Raw genomic sequence first — 21,578 nt, forward strand, 5'->3', positions numbered from 1 at the left:
GTCAGAACTTGTTCCCAGGTTACCCTGAAGACAATAAAATCCACGCTAATAATTTCAAGTAGTATTTGTGTCTTATCGATATCTTTCCACGTACCCATTTTGCTCAGAAGGAACATTCCCATCCTACAGGAGAGCAGCACGTTTTATTCCTTGGCACATCTGTTCCTTATTCTTAAAGTACATACTTCATCTGAGCTCAAAGTGTTAGCAACTACATCTATGAAACACGCAGGGACACGAAGTATCTGTGTACGTCTCCACTCAGCCCTTCAGCAGGAAAAGTAAGGGAAGAATATATAAGGGAAAAACAGCAAAGAACCTAAGTGGCAAAGTCAAGTCTGATTAATTTTAAATGTGACAGTCTTACATAAAATAAGAACCGAGGCTTTCTCACCTGTTTGTGGTATTAAAGGAAGGCAAGATGAATTTTAAGACATTTTATTATACAAAAGATGAACTCTTCCAAAACCGGAAGAGATTTTCAACAGTGTTAAGAGTTTCATTCTGCAACCTGTGCTTCCATGTGTTTTTTCAACAAGAGAAGATAAAAAGGCTCAGTAGTCCCACTTTCTTCTTACCAGAAGTGCCAAAAAAATGTAGCTGTATCAAAATCTGATCTTTATTCTTTATATTCCAAGAACTGCTGAAGTCTTTTCTTATGTTCTGCAGAAACTTGCACTGCACTAAAAACAAACACAGATCATAAGTTTTTACATTAAATGCAGTACACCACAAAATAAAGCCTCATGCCAAAACTGAGCACACACTGAAATAAACATCTACACTCAAGCTGGAATTTAGAAAACCAAGCTGTACAAAAGCCTGAGTTCCAAGAAAAACACACAGAAAAGTAGGTATTAATCCTTAAAAATGGCAATTCTTCAACAGCTCCCACTACTAAAAGACACTTATCCCTAGAAAGCTCATCTGTTTCTTTACCCAATTAATCATGGCATCAAAGAACATTGTGAGCTGGAAGGGACTCACAAGGATCTCCGAGTCCAACTCCTGACTGCACAGATAACAACCTAAAAACCAAAACCCAAAGCCTGAAAGCACTGTCCAAATGCTTGTCGAATTCTGGCAGCTTGGTTCTGTAACCCCCTGCCTCTGGGAGCCAGCTCCAGCACACAGCCACCATCTCAGTTAAGGTTTTTCCTAATGTCCCATCTGAATGATCCCTGATAGAGCTTCATGACCAATTGTTAGACTTGCAAAGTTGAATTAAATAGGAAAAAAAAAAATCTCAAAATGATTTCTCCTGTATATATAACATTTCCAAACTGAGTGACACTTCATCCCCGCATGGAGATGGGCAGTGAAGAAAGTTTCAGCTCTGCACATTCAGACACCAAGTACAGAAGTCAGTCTGCTGTGACAGAAGCTGAGCATCAGTCATAGGACAAGCAAGAAGCATTTAGTAAGGCTGCCCAAGAATCAATTCCCACTAAACAGGCAGTTACCTTTAGTCAGTTCACTTTTCAGCAGCTAAGATTTAATCATTCAGTGACATTCATGGACCACTTTTAATGAATTCATTAAAAAACTCACTAAGGACCCAGAATTCTTTGAGTAAGTTTCTAGCAGGGACCATATACATACACAAAAATGTTGTAAGGTTCAACAAATGAATCAAAGATGCCACATTAGAATAAAGTCCTAAAAGGATTCTTACACAAATGGTCATTTTCACAGTTCCTGCAGTAACATTTAAATTAAAAACTTAGCAAGTGAGAAACCATGAAGAAAAGTTCTTACTTTAAGTGTTCTCCAAAGACGGTGGTTATCCGGTACAGTGCTGTTTTCAAGGAAGCTCTCAGTGCAAACCGTAGTGTTTTGTACGATGCATCCACCAGGCTCCCTGAGCTCCTGGGAGGTTTACTAGAAACATGAGGCAGTTTGAAATGTCTGTCTACAACCTAATGGAGAAAAGAGAAATAGATGAGCTCACTCTGTCTGTTCAATTACTTTATAATAGAACCAGCAAAACATTTATTAAATACAGCAAAGTAAAAAGAAGCTCCAAAGCATCACCAAGACACAAAAATGCACTGGAAATCAAACTTGACCTTATGTTTCCAGACCACCAATACAGTATCAAGATTTATGAGACAAGATTCTCTGGTATTAAGTCTCAAATGCTAAGTACAAAACCAATTCTGATTTGTGTTACATCTTGCTTCCTTCAGACACACAGGAGGTGCTCCCTGCTCTTTCCCCCAGTACCTCTCCTTGGAATAAACGACTCATACTGAGAAGCTTTAATAACTTCAAAATCCTTTCCAAGAATCTCCATTAAGGAAGTGTAAAATGAGTGTATCAAAAAGACATGCACAGCTTTCGAAACAAATCTTTTTTTTTTCTTTAAATACACACATTTCCAAACATCAACAACTGGAGAGTTTGAGTAATGCCTCAGCATTGCTTTGAGATCTTATCTCTCGTGGTTTGCAAAGCCTCCAAGTGCTGCAGATCGTATTCTGCCAATTGAAGATAAAGGCCTAAGCAAGCTTAAGATGTAGGATATTTGTTGCATCCCCAAAACAAGATGTTTAACTAAAAACAAGTACCATGTGCTCAGTTAAATATTTCAGTAAAAAAATATTTCAGCACTTCCTGCTTCTACATATTAAAGATCTAACAAGGCTTTTATCCATCTGTTCTGTAATGAACATAGTAGCAACTGGTTGTTTCATTTAGACTAACTGAAGATGAGAAGCCATTTACAGCAGTGACAACTTTAATGTTAGGACTGGTCAGCACTGTCAGAACACAAAGTTAACACACTCCTCGCATCAAGCTGTTCTGTGGTAAGGAAAAGTTCATGGTTTTCACCTCCTGAAGGGTCAGTAAAGTATTCAGGATGGCTGGCAGTGTAGTTTGAACAACTCCAAACTGGTCTTCAGTAAAGGAGGCTGCTACCAAATGAGACAGACCTGTTGGGGAAAAAGAAGTTTGCTGTAATTACAGAATTCTCAACTTCTGACACGTTCACAAAGAGCACATTTTCCCTCAAGATTCTACTAACGTGGTGGAATTCTTAGGACTTTCTGCAGCCAGATGACCATTACCTCAGCTTTGGCTTGCTGCAGGGCTACATCAGTCACTTGTCTGACTGCTGCACAATAGCTTGAGGTTAATGATAGGAGAAGAGAAATTACATAAAATATTTACAAGAGGACTGGCTCCCTTTCCGCTCCTCTGATCAGAACTGTACCTGACATCAACCAACAGACAAGTGCTATTTCACAATCCTAGTCATGCAGAAACATTCCCAGATTATTTAAGTTGTTGTACAGCTTATACAAGAACTTGACTACTCTGAAGAGAGAACTGGATTTTAAACCCTTCACATTAAAAAGCACTGCAGCCTACTTCACCAACCCCTGTTAAAACACAAACGATACTTCCTGCTCTTCTGCAAAACCATATTTATGATCCCCATCTCCTGACTATATTTCTTAGTTCATCACCTTTGGTCTGACACAACCTGTCCCATCAGTCCCTAAAACACCTAACATAGAAAGACTGATTTTTGCACAGTGAAATCCAACAGAAGACTCTAAAAACACTGGTGTTTGCGCTTGACATTGAGATAAGCAATCAAGAAAATCCTGTTGTGCAGCCACACGCTCATGGCTTTTTTTAGATCTCTCTGGACCACTTCTTCTAAATTATTTGTTAACTTACTACTCGAATGCCGGCCTGCCTCCACACCCCCAGCTAATAAAGAAAGACACTTCAGGAAGAAAACCTGCTGTGAAAAGAATTTCTTACTGAAAGAAAACACAAAGGTGATAAATGGGTTAATGAAGGAGAAAAGCCACAGAAATCAATTCCAGGAATCACTGTCTCTATGGAACAAACTAAAAGATTCTGCATGGGATTTCAAAACTGAGAAGTGAATGAGATCTTTCTTTATACACGTTATAGAAAAGCGGTTGTATTTTTAGCAAAATAGATTCAAAGTATTCACAGAGACCCAAAAATCTGGAAGCAGATAATTCTAACTGCTGTAGTCCCATGAACCACAGGAGCAGAAAAGCCAGGAACAGAAACTGCTTACCTTCCAATGCCCAAATGTGCATCTGGGCATCAGAGAAAACAGCTTGGATGGAGGCTTCCGGATGCTGAGAAGAAATCAAAGCATTCTAAGCACACAACCTAAAACTTTCACCAAAACTGCAGGTTTCAATTAAATAACACACATTTCACAGGTTCACACAGCTCTCTCCTCAGAAAAGATCTATAAGGCTGACAACTTTTTAGGGAATACCCAAAAAATCTGATCTTTCAATAAAGCAAAGCTCTTTCGGGGTGGGAGCTGCCCACACAGCTCTAGCTAGAAGTGAAAGTTCCAAATGAAAAAGTATCATCATCATCGTAGTATCATAGTCTTGTGCGGGTTGAAAGGGACTTTAGAGATCAAGTATACTAGCTAACCAGTTTTCAAGGGCTAAATAAGCAATGTAATCCCTCAATTAATTAAGTAATTCGTAATTTTAATTTTCAAGTTCAAATACTTAATTTTCAAGTAATATTAACATGTAAAAGACAAGCACTGCAACAGCAGATCTCAGATGTTCGTGCATTTCTAGACCATGCTAATCACTCACAAAACATATAATCATGACTACCTTGCTGAAGAAATACATTATCAGCACTCGTCTTGATAAGAAGTTTTTTATCTGAAAAGAAACAAAATGAAAAACGAGTATTTATCAAGAAGGCAAGCAAAGTCCAGTCTCCTCACCTATACCATCTCTTCACAATAAAAAGGAATTGAGTGTGAGGCGGAATACGTTTCATTAAGTCATGTAAGCAAATTGAAGAAGGAAGTATTCATTTTTCAAAAATGAAGAGTTCTTTCAGTAGAGAGAACACTTAAGCTGTATTGGCTGTAATCTACCTGTGCTGCAACTTTTACTCTACCTGTTCTTGCTTGTTCTGGAGCCACGTGTAAAGAAAACTTGGCTGTACTGCCTCATTGGCAACTCTTGCAACAGAGAGCACTGGCAAGGATTCATGGCGGGAACCATTCATTTGCAGACCTACAAGAGAAATAGTCTTGTCAGAAAACAAGTTTCTGTCACTATTCTTCTTATGCATGTAGATCTCTATTGGCATCTATGACTATGAAGATAAGAACAAGTGTAGTGGTAAAGTCTTCACCTGAACCTGATGTCCACAGCTTTGGTCCCCTTCGCACGAGAGGACTTTGGACTGATCCATGCCAAGGAGAGCTTAAATCCAGGATTCCTGCCTTGCAATTTAAGGCAGGTGAACTGAAAGGTGAACCAATATCAGACCCAGGCGATGCCTTTAAAGGCATTAAGGAGGATTTACCCAGTGAAGACATGGCAGCTCTGGGAATAATGTTAGACCTCTGTAACTGGAAAGGGGTATCTTCTGCCACCGCAGCTCCTAACAACAGAAACACACAGCATGTAAACAAACATGGGTTTGTTACTGGATTGCTACTTCAGCAACTTCAGTGTTGTCAAGAGTTTTCATTAACAGATATTGCTTCCACCTGGACCTTGCAAAGCAGTACATATCAACCTGAGCATGGAGTGTTTTAAAAGCCCTTTCCACTCATTCTCAAACTGATGATGGATTTCCTGAACCTCTCCTTCTGCTAACTAGCATTACAATGCTTTGGATGTATCATCATAAAGCATGCTTTCGGAATTTCTAGTATTAGTCTTAGAAAACAAGGCTACCCAAGGACAGTTCCTAAATAAGAATGGCAGCTCTTTCTGATTGGTGTGTAAGAAACACACATCAGCCACAAATACCAAGGGAACAGCAGCACTAGAAGAAATTCACCTCTGACATGCCAACCATCCCATGCTGCTCCCAGGACAGGAGTACGCTTGTGTCCCAGGCACCAACTACTAAGGGATTCAGTTACCTGGCAGCCCTTGTACCAATATAGCTCTGTCGCCAGGAATGATGCCCAAATCCACTATGTGAAACACCTGAAATGCGTGCCAGCTGCATGCAGCTTGAGACTCAAACTGGCTCTTCTTTTTCTACCATGATGCTCAGTGAACCACATAAACATGTTCCAAGCCCTCAGGAAAACAAAAACTAATTTTGTCTTCTTAAGGTAACCAAAAGAACAGCTATCCAAGTTACAAAGCAGGTCTTACAGGTTCAGTCATATTCTAAAACTCTAATAATGAGACTTTCTTAATTGATCCAAGTGTGGAAGAGTGTACCGCATTGAATCTAACATCACACAAAGTAAGCACACTCTTTCGAAGCTTTCCATTTGTTTTGGGGATTGAAATGAAACATGGGTGGAACTTCCTTTTTTAACATTTCCATTTATTTGCTGAAACCCCCCCAACTCCTTTTTCCATACAACTTAATTCAGATTACATAGATACATTAGTCTATTGGTGTTCTCGTGCTTTACAAAGAGTTATGAGCATTTCCTCACATACCTGGAGTCTGCGGAGACACTTTCATCTCTCCCACTTGCTGCTTTGCTCTCCCATTTGCTGCTGCAGCTTCCTGCTGAGCAATCAACCTCTGGGTCAGATCAGTCAGAAGATTCAAACACTCCCTTGATATCGCAGTCCAGTTGTGTGGGTGCCCACCTAGCAGCATTCACATAAAAGGGAAATGCAGTAGGTATGTTTGATCTCCACAGTATCCTCATATCTATTCTAGCAGTGCACATTTGCTCTCAGCAAAAGCTTCAAAGACCACAGCACCATTCCATTTGCTAAAAGCCACAGTGCATTTTTACTGTAGCAGTTTATTTATACTGAAAGGAAGATGAAAACACAGACAGATTCCATCCTACTGGCAATTAATAACTCTACGAGACTTCAGTGAAACCCATTAAGCAAGGGGGAAAGCGAGCAGTTTGGTCCACCAGATTTGAAATTAACAACTAAAATGAACAAAGTAATATCAATGGTAATGGGAAACCTTAATAAGGAGTAACAAAGTTCTTGAACGTTCCTAGGCAGCCTCAACTGCCCCTCTCTGCCATATCTTCATATATAAAAAGAGGTTTGTATACTAAATGAAATCTTGGCCTTCTTTTGCTTTCACAGTTCCAGTGGTGACCCACTATTTATGCTCAGTTTAATTTCACATCTGAACATTGGTCTTACATACATGTGTTGGATTATCCAGTTTGGGTTATTTGATAGGTGATGTCATGAGGACCTTGCTTTCAATAATTTAAGGCCTGCGTTTCCTCATGGCTATCATTTAAATCAAATAACAGGGGCTGGTATTCATTGAGTAGATGAAACAATGTGAATACAGAGAACTAAGCATCCTTTTGGAAAAGGCATCACAGGGACACTTTTACTTATGTGACCTCATAGCTCACACAGCACACATCACAGCAGGTAAGGAAAAAAAGACTCGTCAACACCTTTGAGAAACATTTAATTTAAAAAGAAAATAAAATAGCTCTTACCTGGCTGGCTGAGACTAAAGACTTCCTGACGTCGAACAGGAGAATACTGGGAAAGTAACATCAAGTCTTGTAAGGCTAAAAACTGCAAGGAAAGGAAAGTGCTTTCACAAGTGCAAATTCCAAGGAGGTTCCTTAAAAACCTGCTGTTATCCATATAAATGCAGTCCTGATGAAGACCAAGTTTACACAGACTACAACAAACCACGTGATGGAAAAAAAAGAGGCAAAAAACTGCATGTATTCGCACGGCCAGTTTGGATAGAGCATCTGAGCAGAGCTTTGGAAAGCTTCAGCTCCAAAGGAAGCACTTATCAGTAGAGAAAATCTAAGACTTTTTGTTTTTAATTATTCAATCTTAATAGCTAACAACTCAGAGACAAAGAGCTCAAGTAGAGAACAAACTGTTTTTGCAAGCCAGAGTTCATCTGCAGTGTGCCAACAGCACAAAGCCTAATACTGCTTCTTCAAGTGATTAAGTAATGAATGTGGCACACCAGTGATAACCAGATTTCCCTCACTATGCAAGACCCAATTATAAATTAGACACTTCAGTCTAATTCATAATCTCAGCAGATACTAATTGCGCTGTGATTGATTCTTCCTCACAGTTCCTTTGATAATGTAACAGAGCCTATGTTAAGTTGCAATTCATTTTAATCCCATTTTATCTCTAGCCTGATCAGAGATCTGTATAATCATTAAATATAGATCTTCCACATGCTGGCAAACGTTACCTAGATTTACACAACACTTCTTATATAAGATCTTCAATTCTTGATTATTACAAACAGTAAGTTTGTCTAATGTCTATCACAGGCAAACACCACAATTACTGCTTACCACGATGGAAAAAAAGAAAGCATTAGTAACCTTTTATTTCAGCATCATTACAAACTAACGTGAGGTATGCATCTCACCCTCACCTCTAAATGAGTCCACCTTCAGCCTAGAAGCAGTATAGCATGGCGAGCACCAGCAGATGTCAGTACTAAACAAGTTTTCACCATTAAGTATGACTGCCTGACTCCATTCTGAGGCAGCTTTATAAAGAACTAGCAGCAGTTTCTCTAGCTGACACGCAGCAAATCACAGTTTGAGAATCAGCTTCTAACTGGGAAGACTGCAGAAATCCAATTACCTTTATAATGAGAGGAGGGTTGCTGCTTAAGATTTTAGGCAGGCATTGGTCTGTCTCCTCAACAAAAGTTGGCTGAACAGGGAAGTGATGTGTCTGAAAATAAACATCAGTGTCATACAGTACAAAACACGAGGGGAAATAAAAGCTTAAGAAACACCACACCTGAGTCGGGGCTCATTGGGAATGATGGACTACAAAAGCACACACCCTGTCTTTTACAGCACAAACAACCCCGTGGAAAACGGGAGGGATCTTTTGTTAAATAATGAAACCAAGATTCTTAGAGATTCTTTGCTGCCTTTTCCTTGTCACCCCCCCCCCCCCAGCACTCCTCACTCCCACCACCCCCACAGCCACAGTCTGATTTATCCTAACACGATTCATTATATATTCAAATGGTCTTTTTTTAGCCATATTAATTTCTAACAGTGATCGAATGAAAATGCAAAAAATGTATTAATTCCCAAGGCTGCTTTAAGTCTATTTTAATACGGCAGCCTGAACTCTATTAACACATCTCTGTTTTGGAGTACTTTGATGCCTTGTTGAAACCTGAGATTTCCAGAGCTTGGCTTGCAGAACATTGACTACCTTTCGTTATCTTTTCTGCTGATAAATTGGACTGAGATCTTGTTTCTGGATATTACCTTCCCACTTAACCCGCCCAGGTGTCACAAGTTCTTGCTTATGAAAAGAAAGCACCATCAGTGTGACACTTTAGCACTGTCACAGCATACCAACCTCTGTAGCGTAGATCTTGAAGAACAACCACGCAATGTACCAGGTAACCAGAAGAAACACACCAGATAACCAGGCATGGTAGAATAAGGAGAGATCCAATAAGCCAGACAGAGTGTCAAGAGGATGCAATTTACTGCAAATAAATCAACCAAGAAGACAGAAGTATTTTTATTATGGAGGACATCTTTAGTAAGCTGCTTATTGTTGCTTTTGTTGGTGGTTTTCAAGAAGCTCCACAAAGATGTTATGAGATCACATCTCTTTAATTTTCTAGTAGAGGTGATCAGATGAAATTAAAATTAATGAAATTGAGGAAAAAGCTACATGAAATAAATGACTGTAATCATCACTTCAGTCAATTAGGGTATTAAAAGCTCCCATTTCCCTATCTGAAGAAGAATCACAGTGATGTATAAAAGTGAAGACATCCTAAAAACACAAATGAGATCTGGAGAGAATACCCTTTCAGATATTTCAGTTTTACAGAAATGAAAGCTATCAAAAAGGGTTTCTTACTGCCTCACTACAAAATGGCTCTTACCAGGGGCTGATAGCCCTCATGGGGTTTATTCCAGAAGCCCTCAATGCTCCCCATGCTCTGAGGCAGGAGAGGAACAGAGCCCTGCTATACACAAAGGACCAGCTGCTAAGCTGGACTACCTGAGGAAAGGCAGCTGTTGGTGATATTCTCCTCCAAGTTTCCAGCACAATGTACTACCCACCTGTCTATATGAAGATCCATTTTGGGATATAACCTAGGGGACAAAAAAAATAAGCACAGCACTGAAGGAGGTAAAACACAGGCAAACATGTACACAACAGGCCAACAAGAAGAATGCATATACACAAAGGCAAAGAACGGCCTTGTATGTGTGCAAGGAATACTTGTATTTCTTCTCTATCAAAGGAGTCAATAGTAATTTGATAGTTATTTTCATCACAGCTCAAACAGCATCAGAGTACTTATAAAGATAGAGAAGAAACTGGTCTTGAAGCAGTTCCCCAATGGAAAATGCTCTAGTATACTTTAAAATCATTTAAGATCCTAAGTACAACCCTAACATAAAAGAAACCTCACTGCATTTTATCCAGGCCAACCCAGTTGAGCCCATCAGTAGAATTTATCATTATCACTTTAAGAAACAAACTTTGATTCTCCTGGAAGGAATGCAAACTGCCTTTTTCTCCCAAGTTGTCTCCAAATAACTTAAATTACACTTGGGAATAAAGCCAAAGTGCTTGTTTTTGCTTAGAAACATTAAGGCATAGTGGCACTACGTACACAGAAGTTGTACCCACTGCTAGTATTTCAGGTTCAGCTCTGACACTATTCCCAATACCAGACAATGGAAGGAGCACGCCAGGCATAGAAACATTTACCCATGAGATAAAATAGTGGGTTAAATGTGTGTGTGTATATATGCGTGTGTGTGTGTGTGTGAGAGAGTGTGTATAAGTTACAAATGAAAACAAAATTCCTCAGTTCTACTTGGCTTCCAGGCTTTGAGTATTTTCACATAGATCAGAACAGACACACAAACGGTGGCCAAAAGGTTTCAAAAATGCACCCTCTGCAATACTAGCTGGTTAGAGCTTGATAGCTCCTCCTACTTGCAAGTTACTTCACAGCTGCCTGCACTGGAATTTCCTTCCAAGAAAAGGACACAAGAAACAACCCTCTGGAGGAGGATCAATGTTTTGGCACAGTGTCCAAAAACACAGGCTTTGGGTTAGAAAACCATTGTTCCCAGTTGTCTTTTAGAAAACTGTGATATTCTTACTCATGTAATGTTACCAACCAGGTGAGAAATTTCTATGTAAGGTGTTAACCTCTTTGGAATAAGAGACATTTCTCACATGCTAACCAAAACTCTGTAAGGCTTTAAGAGTTAATACCAGCACACAAACTGTGCCCCTTCTCACTATTCTAGAGAGACATTACTTGTCTTTAATTAAATAAGCCCAGGTGCCTTCAGGAAGCGATTTGGGAGGCTGAAAAACAGCATAAATTGCCTGGTTAAAATAAAGGAATTCAAAACACAGGAACTCAAACTTCATATATCCTTACCAAAGAAGTAATACGCAACGCAGAAGTTTCTAACCAAGTACAGCGACTCCACACAGCTGTGTTTAACAAGGACAGGCAAAGATCTTCTGAAACGTAAGTATTTGTATTGCTAGAAACAAAAAAAAAAAAAGCATAGTTTCATATTCTGTTTTCTGGACAAACTGATGAAACAGTCAAAATAATGAAAAGCCCGCTTCAAAACCTGTGGTCTAAAAGGACTTTCTGCTTTTGAGTAACCTCTGCTGCTAGTCCCTCATGTTAATAATCACTTCATATAGTGCTGCTTTCCTGCAGTTCACCTTCTGCAAAAGATACACTCACTCAGCTTTAATCTACTGGTAAAGGCCAACTGACAGCTGGCACTGCTAACATTCAAAGATAGAAACAATCAAGGCTATATTTTAGTAATTGTTTTGCTTATTTTTCTGTTAAGATCTATAAAACCACTTACCTGTATGATCGGAAACGGCAAATAATTCATGTTGTTAATAAGGTATAAGAGACTGTAACAGTATCCCATGAAAGCACCAGAAAGTAGAAAAAAGAGGTGGTATTCATTGAGGCACATCTGAGGGACAGCATCCTCGAGGCTAAAAGAGAGAACTTCATATTAATTAAGGGATTTTATTTATTTATTATAAATCCAGCATTTGGAATTCAATAAGTTCAGTTCTACTCTCCTGGTCAGTACCTGTGACGGAATCTCAGCATGTCCAACTCCCATTACTTATTTCTGGATATTTCTAACATTTAGGAAGGACACTTTTACAACAGAAGCTCTTTCCATAACTTACCCTTAACACATAGAAATCATTACCTTTCTGAAGACGTGCAGGGCACAGCAAGAAATTGGAACCTTCCTTTTGTCATAACAGCAGCGCACCAAGCAACCAACATGCCCATGACGGCGTGAGCAACTGAATGGACAACTTGCTGAGGGTGAATTATTTTTCCTATCAGCGCTAATCGAGAGCATGGGATCGATGGCACAACTGCAAAGAGAAGCCAATAGTGAATTTTCATTTGCTAGCGATAAGACTCCTCATTAAAAAGCCATTAGTATCAAAGAAATTCCAGCTGGAATCAGTCACCAGATACAGGATCACAGAATCACAGAATTGTAGGGGTTGGAAGGGACCTCTAGAGATCATCGAGTCCAACCCCCTGCCAAAGCAGGCTCCCCTACACCATGTCACCACAGGTAGGCGTGCCAGGCGGGTTTCTTAAATATCTCCAGAGAAGCAGAGCTCCACCACTCCCTGGCAGCCTTGTTCCAAGTGCTCCGTCACCCTCAACTGTAAAGAAGTTCTTCCGCACATTCGTGCAGAACTTCCCTATGCTGTACTTTTCATCCCCATTACCCCTAGTCCCTATCCCCACACACTTACTGAAAAGAGGACAGCGCACCACTATGGCTCCCACAACCTCAGGTAATGTTTATGAAAACCTGGATCAAGTCCCCTCTCAGCCTTCTTTTCTCAAGGCTAAACAGACCCAGTTCCCTAAGTCTCTCCTCATAGGGGAGATGCTCCAGGCCCTAATGGTCCAGGATGCAACAGAGAGACACAGCCATGAAGCATCACACCTGCAGTGCCCCTCCTGCTGCCACCTGAGTCCCATTCTGACTCAAACTCATGATCTTCACACCCTCCCTTGGTCACTGCAGCAGTGATTAAAGATAAAGATTAAATATAAAGTGACATCCCTATTCAAAAATACCTTTAATGCGTTGTCTATGTTAATTAAAAGGAAATTTGCAAGATGTGAATACAAACCTCTCACAGGCCAACCGCTGAACTGGCTGTGATAGCAACGCACACACAACCCACCTGCATAAAACTCAACGTTGAACACGCTGATAGCCAGAATCACCACAGACATCATGAAAGGTTACGCAGAAGACGACGTGTGATGTATATAAGTCATCGAAAGAATCTAAAGGAGAGAAAGGAAACGAGCAGCCCTCAGATGGCTGCAGTGACAGAGGAGGGCCACGAAGATGATCAGGGGGCTGGAGCCACCTCCCCTATGAGGACAGCTGAGGGAGTTTGGGTTTTGTTCAGCCTGGAGAAGAGAAGGTTGCGGGTGACCTCATTGCGCAGCCTTTAATACCTGAAGGGAAATTACTCCCAGGAGGGAAGTAAACCTCTTCAAAGGGTTGACAATAGCAGGGCTAGGGGAAATGGTGTTTAAGGTAAAAGAAGGAAGATTTAGTTGGATGTTAGGGGAAGTTCTTCACTAGGAGAGTGGTTAGGCCCTGGAACAGGCTGCCCAGGGAGGTTTGTGGATGCCCCGTCCTTGGAGGTGTTCAAGGCCAGGTTGGACGGGGCCCTGGGCAACCTGATCTAGTAAAGGTGTATGTTTGGTGGCCCTGCCAGGCAGGGGGTTGGAACTACATGATCCTTGAGGTCCCTTCCAACCCGGGTCATTCTGTGATTCTGGGTGACAAACGGGCTCGGCCAGGACGAGAAGGAGAAGGGAGGAGGCCGGGGGGGGGGTGCAGGGTGGAAGGGCACGTACCGGAGATCCAGCGCAGCGGGCGGAGGGGCTGGACACCGCTGAGGAGAACGAAGGCCGCGGTGCAGACGGGCAGCAGCAGCACGGACCAGGAGACGGCGGCGGCCAACCTCCAACCCAGCACCTGGGGAAGAGATGGCGTGAGGAGGAGGAGGGAGAGGTGGGTTATAATGGAAGGGGTTACGATGGAAGGGGTATCGGCTCTCACCTGGCGGAGCAGTGCTCGCTGCCGCCCCGCCGTCCCCTCCATGGCGGCCCGGCGCTGTTCAAAGCCTCCGCCACACAACGGCCGCCTCCTGCACGCTACTTCCGGAGCAGCACGGCGGGAAGCCAATAAGAGACGTGATGGATGCCCAGGGTGGCCAATAGGAGGCAAGGTGGAAGCTTGGGGCAGCCAATAGGAGGCGCGCGACGCCTCTTTTCCCCGCCCTCCCCGACAGGACGCTGCGCGAGTCCCGGCTTGCGCATGCGCAGAAAGAAGCAGCGTTGGGAGCTGTGGTACCACAACATCGCTTTATTGCTGTGCAGGACGGCGGGGGATCAATGCTCCTTATAAACCAAATGTCCCGGTTTTCAGTGAGCAAATAACGGCAACGAACGGGAACAGAGCCACCTGAAAGAGAACAGAGGCCCTATGAGCAAAGGAGATGTATTAGCTGTGATCCCTAATGACAGCATCATGTCTTTAGCTGCTCAGATAACAGATGTATCATTTACCTGTTCATTTCACCTTTGTTATCAGTGTTGTTCCGTTGTGAGTGGGGAGAACGGGTGCAGGAAAATCCACTTCAGGGGCATCAAAAAAGTAGGCCTGAATTACCATAAAACAGAGGGAAAAAAGGCCATTTAGGAAGAAATAATCCATAATTTAATACCTTGTCGTTATAGATTTCAGTAGCATTTACTGCTTTCTGGTTTCATCACGTGGATTTACTGATCTCTAGTATATTTCTGTTGTCATATATAGGATCTGCTTGTTGCCTGCACTGCCAAATTGCCGTTAAATTCTGCTATTTGAAATGATTAAAGGGTGGTTTTTCACTCTCCTTGACTTAGACTCTTCCAGCAGCATCCGTCCCTGTATTACACCACACTGAAAGCCCCGGGTAATAACAAGTTACAAAGGCAGGTGGAAAATAAAGGAATAAGAGTCCTCTACCAAGCAGCCAACAGCCAGCAGGGCATGAAGCAGGACGATGGTCCCCACGGTGGCCAGGGCAATCCTTCTGTTGTCATCTCTGACTGCGGGCCAGAAGGTCATCACCAGAACAGAGCCAGAAAGGCACAGGGAGAAAACCATCAGGACCCAACGCACCACTTTGTGTGGGATAATCCATAGGATCTGGCAGGGAGGAAAGTGATTGTCAGAGAAACAGCGTGAAACTGGGGTTCATCTATTTAATGCATTGTGTTCTATGAGATTTCATCACTTCCAGCCAATTTGCTCTCAAATTATCATTTGAAGACAGAACAGCAGCAGCTGCAGGAACAAGGAGCTGCTGGCCATGACAAGTTTGTGCTTCCCATGTTCTAGGCACCCCCTCCATGGCCTCCCAATGGTGCCTGTGCATCAACACACCCATCCACATCTTCACCAACCTCACCAGCAGCCTTTATGCCATACGTACCGCTGTGGGAATATAGACGAAGAGAGAGTAGCCATAGACACACACTATCTCCAGGAAGGAGTAGGACACAATGTTCATCACTTTACTGTTCCTCCACATCAGGAATCCCCAGAGAGCAAGGGGAACAAGCCAAGCGTATGCATAAATCGTTGTTGCTGCTATGGAGACTGTAAACAGAAGATTTAAGGTCCGATTAGAACTTTACATCCAGTACTTTTGCCAGCATTTCAAGTTAATTAAAAAGACCCCAGAAATGATTACTTTGCTGCTTTCAATTTATTACATTCGAGTATGAACTGCTGTCGTTTTCAGTATAAAAAGAGCCACACAGAACAGAAGTTCACCTTCAGGTATTGAAATAGAAGAACACTTGAGAATCCAGGCTGTCAAATCCCAAACTATCCCATTGACTCCAAACTCACTTTCAGTGCTTATTTTGCCATCTCTTAAAAGCATACAGAGAGCAATCAACCAACAGGGCTACTAAATAGAAGCTACAGCCTGTTTTTGTGCTGCTGCACCAGCCACAATTCACCCTCAGAACAGTATCATATACTTACAAACCTTTTCTGAACTCGGGCACATAGTGGTACGTCGGCCTGCCCAGGTGGATGAAGAAATTGGAGAGATTGCCACTAACAGCAATAGCAAAGACAAGCGTAGCACATATCCAAAAGGGACCTTAGAAAGAAGCACAATGTCAATAGCAGTTCCTCTGCCTTCATATATTTTTAGGGAGCAAGTAGAAGGATATAAACTCACAACATTTAGCTCAGAAGGGAACTTCTCACCCTTCATACCTACCATAGAGGTCAGGATTGCTGCGGACATACAGCCTTACAAAGTTCCTTCCTGGCACAGGGAAAACTGAACCCTTGATTCTATCCAGGACCTATGAAAACACATGGTTTTCTCTGACCAAAAATGCCAAAAGGAAAGAGCTTTGATATCTGGATCCATATCAAACCAATTCTCCTTGAGGGTGCAGTGCTCACCTGGTAGGTGTCCACATCAAAGAACGTCTGGTAATACTCAAATGTCCAGAAAGGGGCACTTTTCTTCTGCCCTGCAAGCAGCTGTAGGGTGGGAAAAGCAACATTACAAACATGCCATATATATCAATCACTGGTTCATTTACACAGTGCTTAAATCACTTCTCTACCCAGAAAACAAAACAGAAACAGCTGCAGAAACAAACACTGTCTGCAAAGAAGCAGAGTCTCAAAGCACTCAGCATCCAGCCCTGTGTTCTAAAGCCTTAAAGCACTCAGCATCCAGCCCTGCTGTTCTGAAGTCTCAAAGCACTCAGCATCCAGCCCTGTGATCTAAAGTCTTAAAGCCCTCAGCATCCAGCCCTGTGTTCTAAAGCCTTAAAGCACTCAGCATCCAGCCCTGTGTTCTAAAGTCTTAAAGCACTCAGCATCCAGCCCTGCTGTTCTGAAGTCTCAAAGCACTCAGCATCCAGCCCTGTGTTCTCAGTGCTGTCACCCCCTGTGTGTGCCGCTGTGTCCCAGCTGAATGCAGCCCGTTACCTCTGTTTTATCGGACTCGTTCCCCAGCAGCTCATCGTCCTCCTCCCTGCCCGGCTCCTGCCGGCGGCTGTGCTGATTCTTATGGGCTTCTGCCGGCTCGTCGATGCTTATTGTGGTGGCATCGGGATTCGCTGCAAGCAAATGAGCAGCATCGTCAAACTCTGCAAATAAAGGCGATTATTAAGTTACATTCACACCCCCACAGCGCCCAAGGAAGGATGTATTGATAATACAGGCACCTGCAGCACATCCAAGTGCTCCTCAGAACCCAAACAGACACAGACTGAACGCCTGGTTGGTTAACGCAGCGTTGGGCCTCTCCCACTGATTTAACGTTACAGAGCCGCACCAGGAGCCGACACAGCAATGCACCCACCCGGTACCACACAGCACGGCGCTCACCTCGGAACTTCAGGTCGTCCACCGCCGCCATCCGCCAGCCCGGGACGGGGAGCAGCTCCGCAGGCTGCGCCCTAATGGAAGCACCAGGCCCCGCTGCCCAGCCCCGCACCTCGGCCTCCCCGCCACCCAACCGCTCCCGGCTGTGTCCTCCGTCCCCCTTAAAGACGCGGCCGGAACTGCCCCTCGGCAGCCAATCAGCAGCTCCGCTGCTCGCTTCTCCCGCCCACCCTGCAGGCTAGGAAAGAAGCTATTGGCTTAAAGCTCTGCGGTGGCCAATTGGAGGCGCTTCCTCTTCCGCCTCCGCCTGCCCTCTTAAAGGGACCGCGGCCTCAATACAGCCCACCGTCTTAAAGGGACCGCGGCCCCAATCTCGGCCTGCCCGCCCCTCTCGCTGTGCCCGCAACGGGGACTGTGCCAGGAAAGAGTTAAGGGCTGTAGTGTGTACATAGTACATGTGTACGTACATGAGAGTACAGGCTATAGAGCTACAAGAATGTATCATATAAAAATAACCATAACATATATACGTGTGTGAGCATATATAACTCATGCATACTTCATATATGTGATCTCTTAATCTGGGAAACCACCCCATTCATTAGCAATGCACACAGCACAACTGTGAGCAGCTCACAGCCATGAATCTCTGCCTTGCTGAGATGCATCCCCTGCTGTGCATGGGGCAGCTGCGGCTCCTTGCTCAGGCAGGTAAAGGTGAAGAACAGTTCGATGCAAGGCAGAAATGCAGCCAAACACGTGGACGTTCCCCCCCCCCCTTCCCACCTCACTCCCTACCTTTGCCCCCGCTGTCTCGCTGTGCTCACTTAGAGGCACCATGTTCAGCATCAAGGTGCTCGTACACAAGCTGCTGATTCTTCTGCACGTCACCCTGTGTGTTGTTGTTGGTAAGACCATGATGGTGCTGTTCCCCGATGCCACCAAAAGGTACATCCTAAAGCTGGGCGAAAAGAGCAGGATGAACCAGAACCCCAAGTTCAGCTACGAGAACTGGGGTCCGACGTTTTTCAGCTTCCAGTATTTGCTCTTTGTGCTGAAGGTGAAGTGGAGGAGGCTGGAGGATGAAGCCTTCGAGGGACGCCCTGCTCCCAACACACCCGTGGTGGCTCTAAATGGGGAGATTCGGCACCTCTTCAGCTTCATGCGAGGTCAGTACGTCACCCTTGTACCGGTTTGGGGTTGTTCAAAGCATATATGAGGACAGGAGGCTGCCGAGGGGTTAGGGCCAAGTAGTGAGTGTTCTGCATTTCTGCCTTCCAATGAATGCTGTTACGCTGGGCGGCTGGGCCATGCACTCTCAGCTCTCTGCCTCTCGATTCCCTGAAGTAACCATCTCATTGTCCCAGATACAATATCCCTGCATGCCAACAAGTGTCCTCAGATGTCCTCCAAAGATCATAGAGACCTTGCAAAAGCCTGTCCCTACCTCGAGATCCTGAAAGCCAAGATAAATGTTTCTTTTAGGAAGATAAGACCCAGAATCAGAACCATATGCACCGAGTCACGACCGTTGGCTGTCACAGCCTGCACATACGGAAGGTCCCAGGCTAAAGCCTAGAAAGCACAGGGTGTTTTTACAGATTCAAAGGAGCTCGAAATTAAGCAGAAGTTGCTTTGTACTTTGTCCTCTGCCTCCCACTGAAATCTCTGTAGAACGTGGAATTAATCATTAAGCTGCAGTCTCTGTCTCCATGGGAGGGATTAAATCCTTCTCCAACTCTGCTTTTCTAATTGATGTGTGTATATATAGAGACAGAGAAATAAAGTAGGGTTGCGACATAGAAATAGCAGCACACGCATAGCACCTACAGGAAGACACTGTTTTTTAGCTTCTTTAAGATGCAAATCTATGCTAGCAGCAGCTTGTGAAGCTAAACTCAGCCAGAAGGAACATCTTGAATGCACTTGAGATAATCCAGCACCACCAAGGACTAAAAATCCTGCAAGTTTTCTTGAATTGAAACCTTGCAATCAATTGAACAGATGGGAATAAATGTGGGTACACATGTGCTCATTTGTGAACAGCTGCATGGATGCTCCTGCCACAGGCTTGTGTGGCTTTAGTTTAATAAATATATAAGCAAAGTTCTGTTTGGACAGGAAAATGCAGAAATACATGGAAAGCAAGCAAGCCTGTGATGTGTGACTGAGAGTGGCAGAGGCTCAATTCAGTGTATTAATTTAGTTCTGTCCTTCCTCCTTCCATCAATGTAACCACAAAGTGTCCTGTGTTTTTCTTCCAGATAACCGACCTTTAATCCTCAATTTTGGAAGCTGCACCTGACCTTCATTCATGTTAAAGTTTGATGAGTTCAACGAACTTGTCAAAGACTTCAGCTCTATAGCAGATTTCCTTATCATCTACATTGAAGAAGCTCACGCAATAGGTACAGTACAAACATCACATGAGCCTCTACCAAAACTTTTGCTATATAACATTCCCTTTAGGAAGAAAAGCAATTTAGCAGAGGAGGGAACTGCAAACAAGCAAGAATCAAAGGGGGAAAATCTCAGCTAAAATACACTCAGTATTTCTGAATCCAGGACAAAGGGAAACACTTAGGATCATTTGTCTCAAAGCTGTACCATCCTCACACTCTAAAAGAAGGACCTCTCATTTCATAGCACATTTTGATGTCAGGAGTGCATTGCAATATATGACACAGTACATCTCTACCCAACAGCTAAACTGCACTGCTAAGTACCTCTCTCGTTTGTTCCAGACGGATGGGCCTTCAAAAACAACGTTGTTATTAAAAATCACAGAAGCCTCGAGGATAGAAAAACTGCAGCACAGTTTCTTCAGCAGAAGAATCCCTTATGTCCAGTGGTTTTAGACACAATGGAAAACCTGAGCAGCTCAAAATACGCAGCGCTGCCAGAAAGACTGTATATACTTCAAGCAGGGAATGTTATCTACAAGGTAAAAACTATCAACCATAGCAAGCACAACATATCGAGATCCTTAACTGTTAAAATAAGAATGTCTTACATGTTATTCAACAGTCAGTACTTCACTCCATTTCATAGCTAGTCGTTTCACAATTCACTGTAACCACAGGGAAACAAGGACTTGTGGCAAAACCAGCCTGGGCCTTCACAATGTACATATTTGATGTACACCTCAGTCCTGCTCAAATATTTATCCTGTGGCTTATTAGAAAACCTAGCTACATCTAAATGCAAGATCCAGGCACACTCCCCTGCTCCAGGAGCCAGACATGGGCCCTGTCCCAGTTACACAGCAGGGTGTGACTTGTGCACACACCATCTCCTGTGCAACGGCTGCCGAGCAAAGGAAACCCACCCACCGCTCTGATTTAACCACTGTGCTCTAAAGGCTTCTGCTCTGTATATTTGAGCTTCACTGTATAATTTTATTGCCTTTGCAGGGAGGAGTGGGGCCTTGGAATTACCACCCCCAGGAAATACGCACCGTCTTGGAAAAACTGAAATAGAAAGAGGACATCAGAGTGAAGACTATATGGATACAGAAGGTCAAGGGATAAAGCTTTCACAGACCTGAGAGTTAAAAAAAAACAAAACAAAACACTAAAATCTCAAAATCCAAGAAACAACTAGAAAGAGAACAACGCATGTGCATTTAGAGAGCATCCGTATCGTGGTTCACCATTCATGTGTCTGGAGATGTTCAGCTCTGTTGTCAGTCAGCTGTTATGACTGGACACCAACATCTACATTCTTTAAGAATACGGTGCAGGTTCAACCTTCGTGGTGGTGACATTTGCAAGAGCCAATTTCAGGCAAAACAACTGATTTCACATCATTAAGTTTCTCTGTCTCTCTCGCATACAAACCATGTTCCTAAACGTTCAGTTTCTCTCACCTCAGAAGGCTTCTGAATGACACAATCTCTGGACATTTGTTTCTATAATATTTGTTATGACAGTCACAGCATAAAGCACTGACAGCTGTGACCTGATTTCAGAAAATATTTTTAGAAACAAAGGATTGATCTGCCGTTACTCGAACAAATAAACAAACAAACCTCTCAGAGCAGCACAGCTCTCGCTTGGTTTCTGTTCCCCTCTGGTTATTTGCAAGCATTAGTAGCTTACATTCATCC

At 43.1% G+C, this 21,578-nt stretch overlaps 3 protein-coding genes across 5 annotated transcripts; 1 reads left to right on the forward strand and 2 right to left on the reverse strand.

Moving 5' to 3' along the window:
- Positions 1-422: 422 nt before the first annotated feature.
- On the reverse strand, positions 423-14,176 carry NDC1 (NDC1 transmembrane nucleoporin). Its single transcript, XM_015870717.2, is given in 20 exon segments — positions 423-683; positions 1,759-1,919; positions 2,836-2,936; positions 4,067-4,130; positions 4,638-4,688; positions 4,933-5,051; positions 5,173-5,424; positions 6,453-6,608; positions 7,448-7,529; positions 8,586-8,678; positions 9,327-9,459; positions 10,049-10,081; positions 11,192-11,198; positions 11,380-11,503; positions 11,846-11,984; positions 12,212-12,386; positions 13,224-13,281; positions 13,283-13,329; positions 13,915-14,035; positions 14,120-14,176. Coding segments are annotated over 20 exon segments (2,022 nt in total). The 5' UTR covers positions 14,162-14,176; the 3' UTR covers positions 423-619.
- Positions 14,177-14,405: 229 nt separating this feature from the next.
- YIPF1 (Yip1 domain family member 1) lies at positions 14,406-17,641 on the reverse strand. 2 transcript variants are annotated; one of them, XM_015870710.2, is made up of 9 exons: positions 17,474-17,641; positions 17,072-17,202; positions 16,535-16,615; positions 16,344-16,431; positions 16,104-16,220; positions 15,540-15,706; positions 15,071-15,253; positions 14,629-14,722; positions 14,406-14,524 (listed from the first exon to the last, which is right to left on the reverse strand). In XM_015870710.2, exons 1-8 carry the CDS (start codon positions 17,502-17,504, stop codon positions 14,633-14,635), a joined length of 888 nt encoding a protein of 295 aa, XP_015726196.1. In that variant the 5' UTR covers positions 17,505-17,641; the 3' UTR covers positions 14,406-14,524; positions 14,629-14,632. The 2 variants fall into 2 exon arrangements, with proteins under 2 accessions (XP_015726196.1, XP_015726195.1); XM_015870709.2 differs by having other exon boundaries at positions 17,072-17,232.
- Positions 17,642-18,257: 616 nt separating this feature from the next.
- On the forward strand, positions 18,258-21,506 carry DIO1 (iodothyronine deiodinase 1). Of its 2 annotated transcripts, XM_015870711.2 has the most exons (4): positions 18,258-18,639; positions 19,735-19,878; positions 20,215-20,414; positions 20,884-21,506. In XM_015870711.2, exons 1-4 carry the CDS (start codon positions 18,309-18,311, stop codon positions 20,947-20,949), a joined length of 741 nt encoding a protein of 246 aa, XP_015726197.1. In that variant the 5' UTR covers positions 18,258-18,308; the 3' UTR covers positions 20,950-21,506. The 2 variants fall into 2 exon arrangements, with proteins under 2 accessions (XP_015726197.1, XP_032302092.1); XM_032446201.1 differs by lacking the exon at positions 20,884-21,506 and having other exon boundaries at positions 20,215-20,787.
- Positions 21,507-21,578: the final 72 nt, after the last annotated feature.

The sequence above is a fragment of the Coturnix japonica genome, chromosome 8, assembly GCF_001577835.2.
Source record: "Coturnix japonica isolate 7356 chromosome 8, Coturnix japonica 2.1, whole genome shotgun sequence".
NCBI classification, from domain to species: Eukaryota; Metazoa; Chordata; class Aves; order Galliformes; family Phasianidae; genus Coturnix; species Coturnix japonica.

Bases quoted from the DNA above. Each gene is read 5' to 3' on its own strand.
- YIPF1 (XM_015870709.2), bottom strand. From the start codon at position 17,504: ATGGCGGCGGTGGACGACCTGAAGTTCCGAG. The intron at 16,432-16,534 runs GTGAGCACTGCA...GTGTTTTCATAG, and splicing joins TTGATGTGGACACCTACCAG to GTCCTGGATAGAATCAAGGG. The intron at 16,221-16,343 runs GTAGGTATGAAG...CTTCTTTCTAAG, and splicing joins CAGCAATCCTGACCTCTATG to GTCCCTTTTGGATATGTGCT.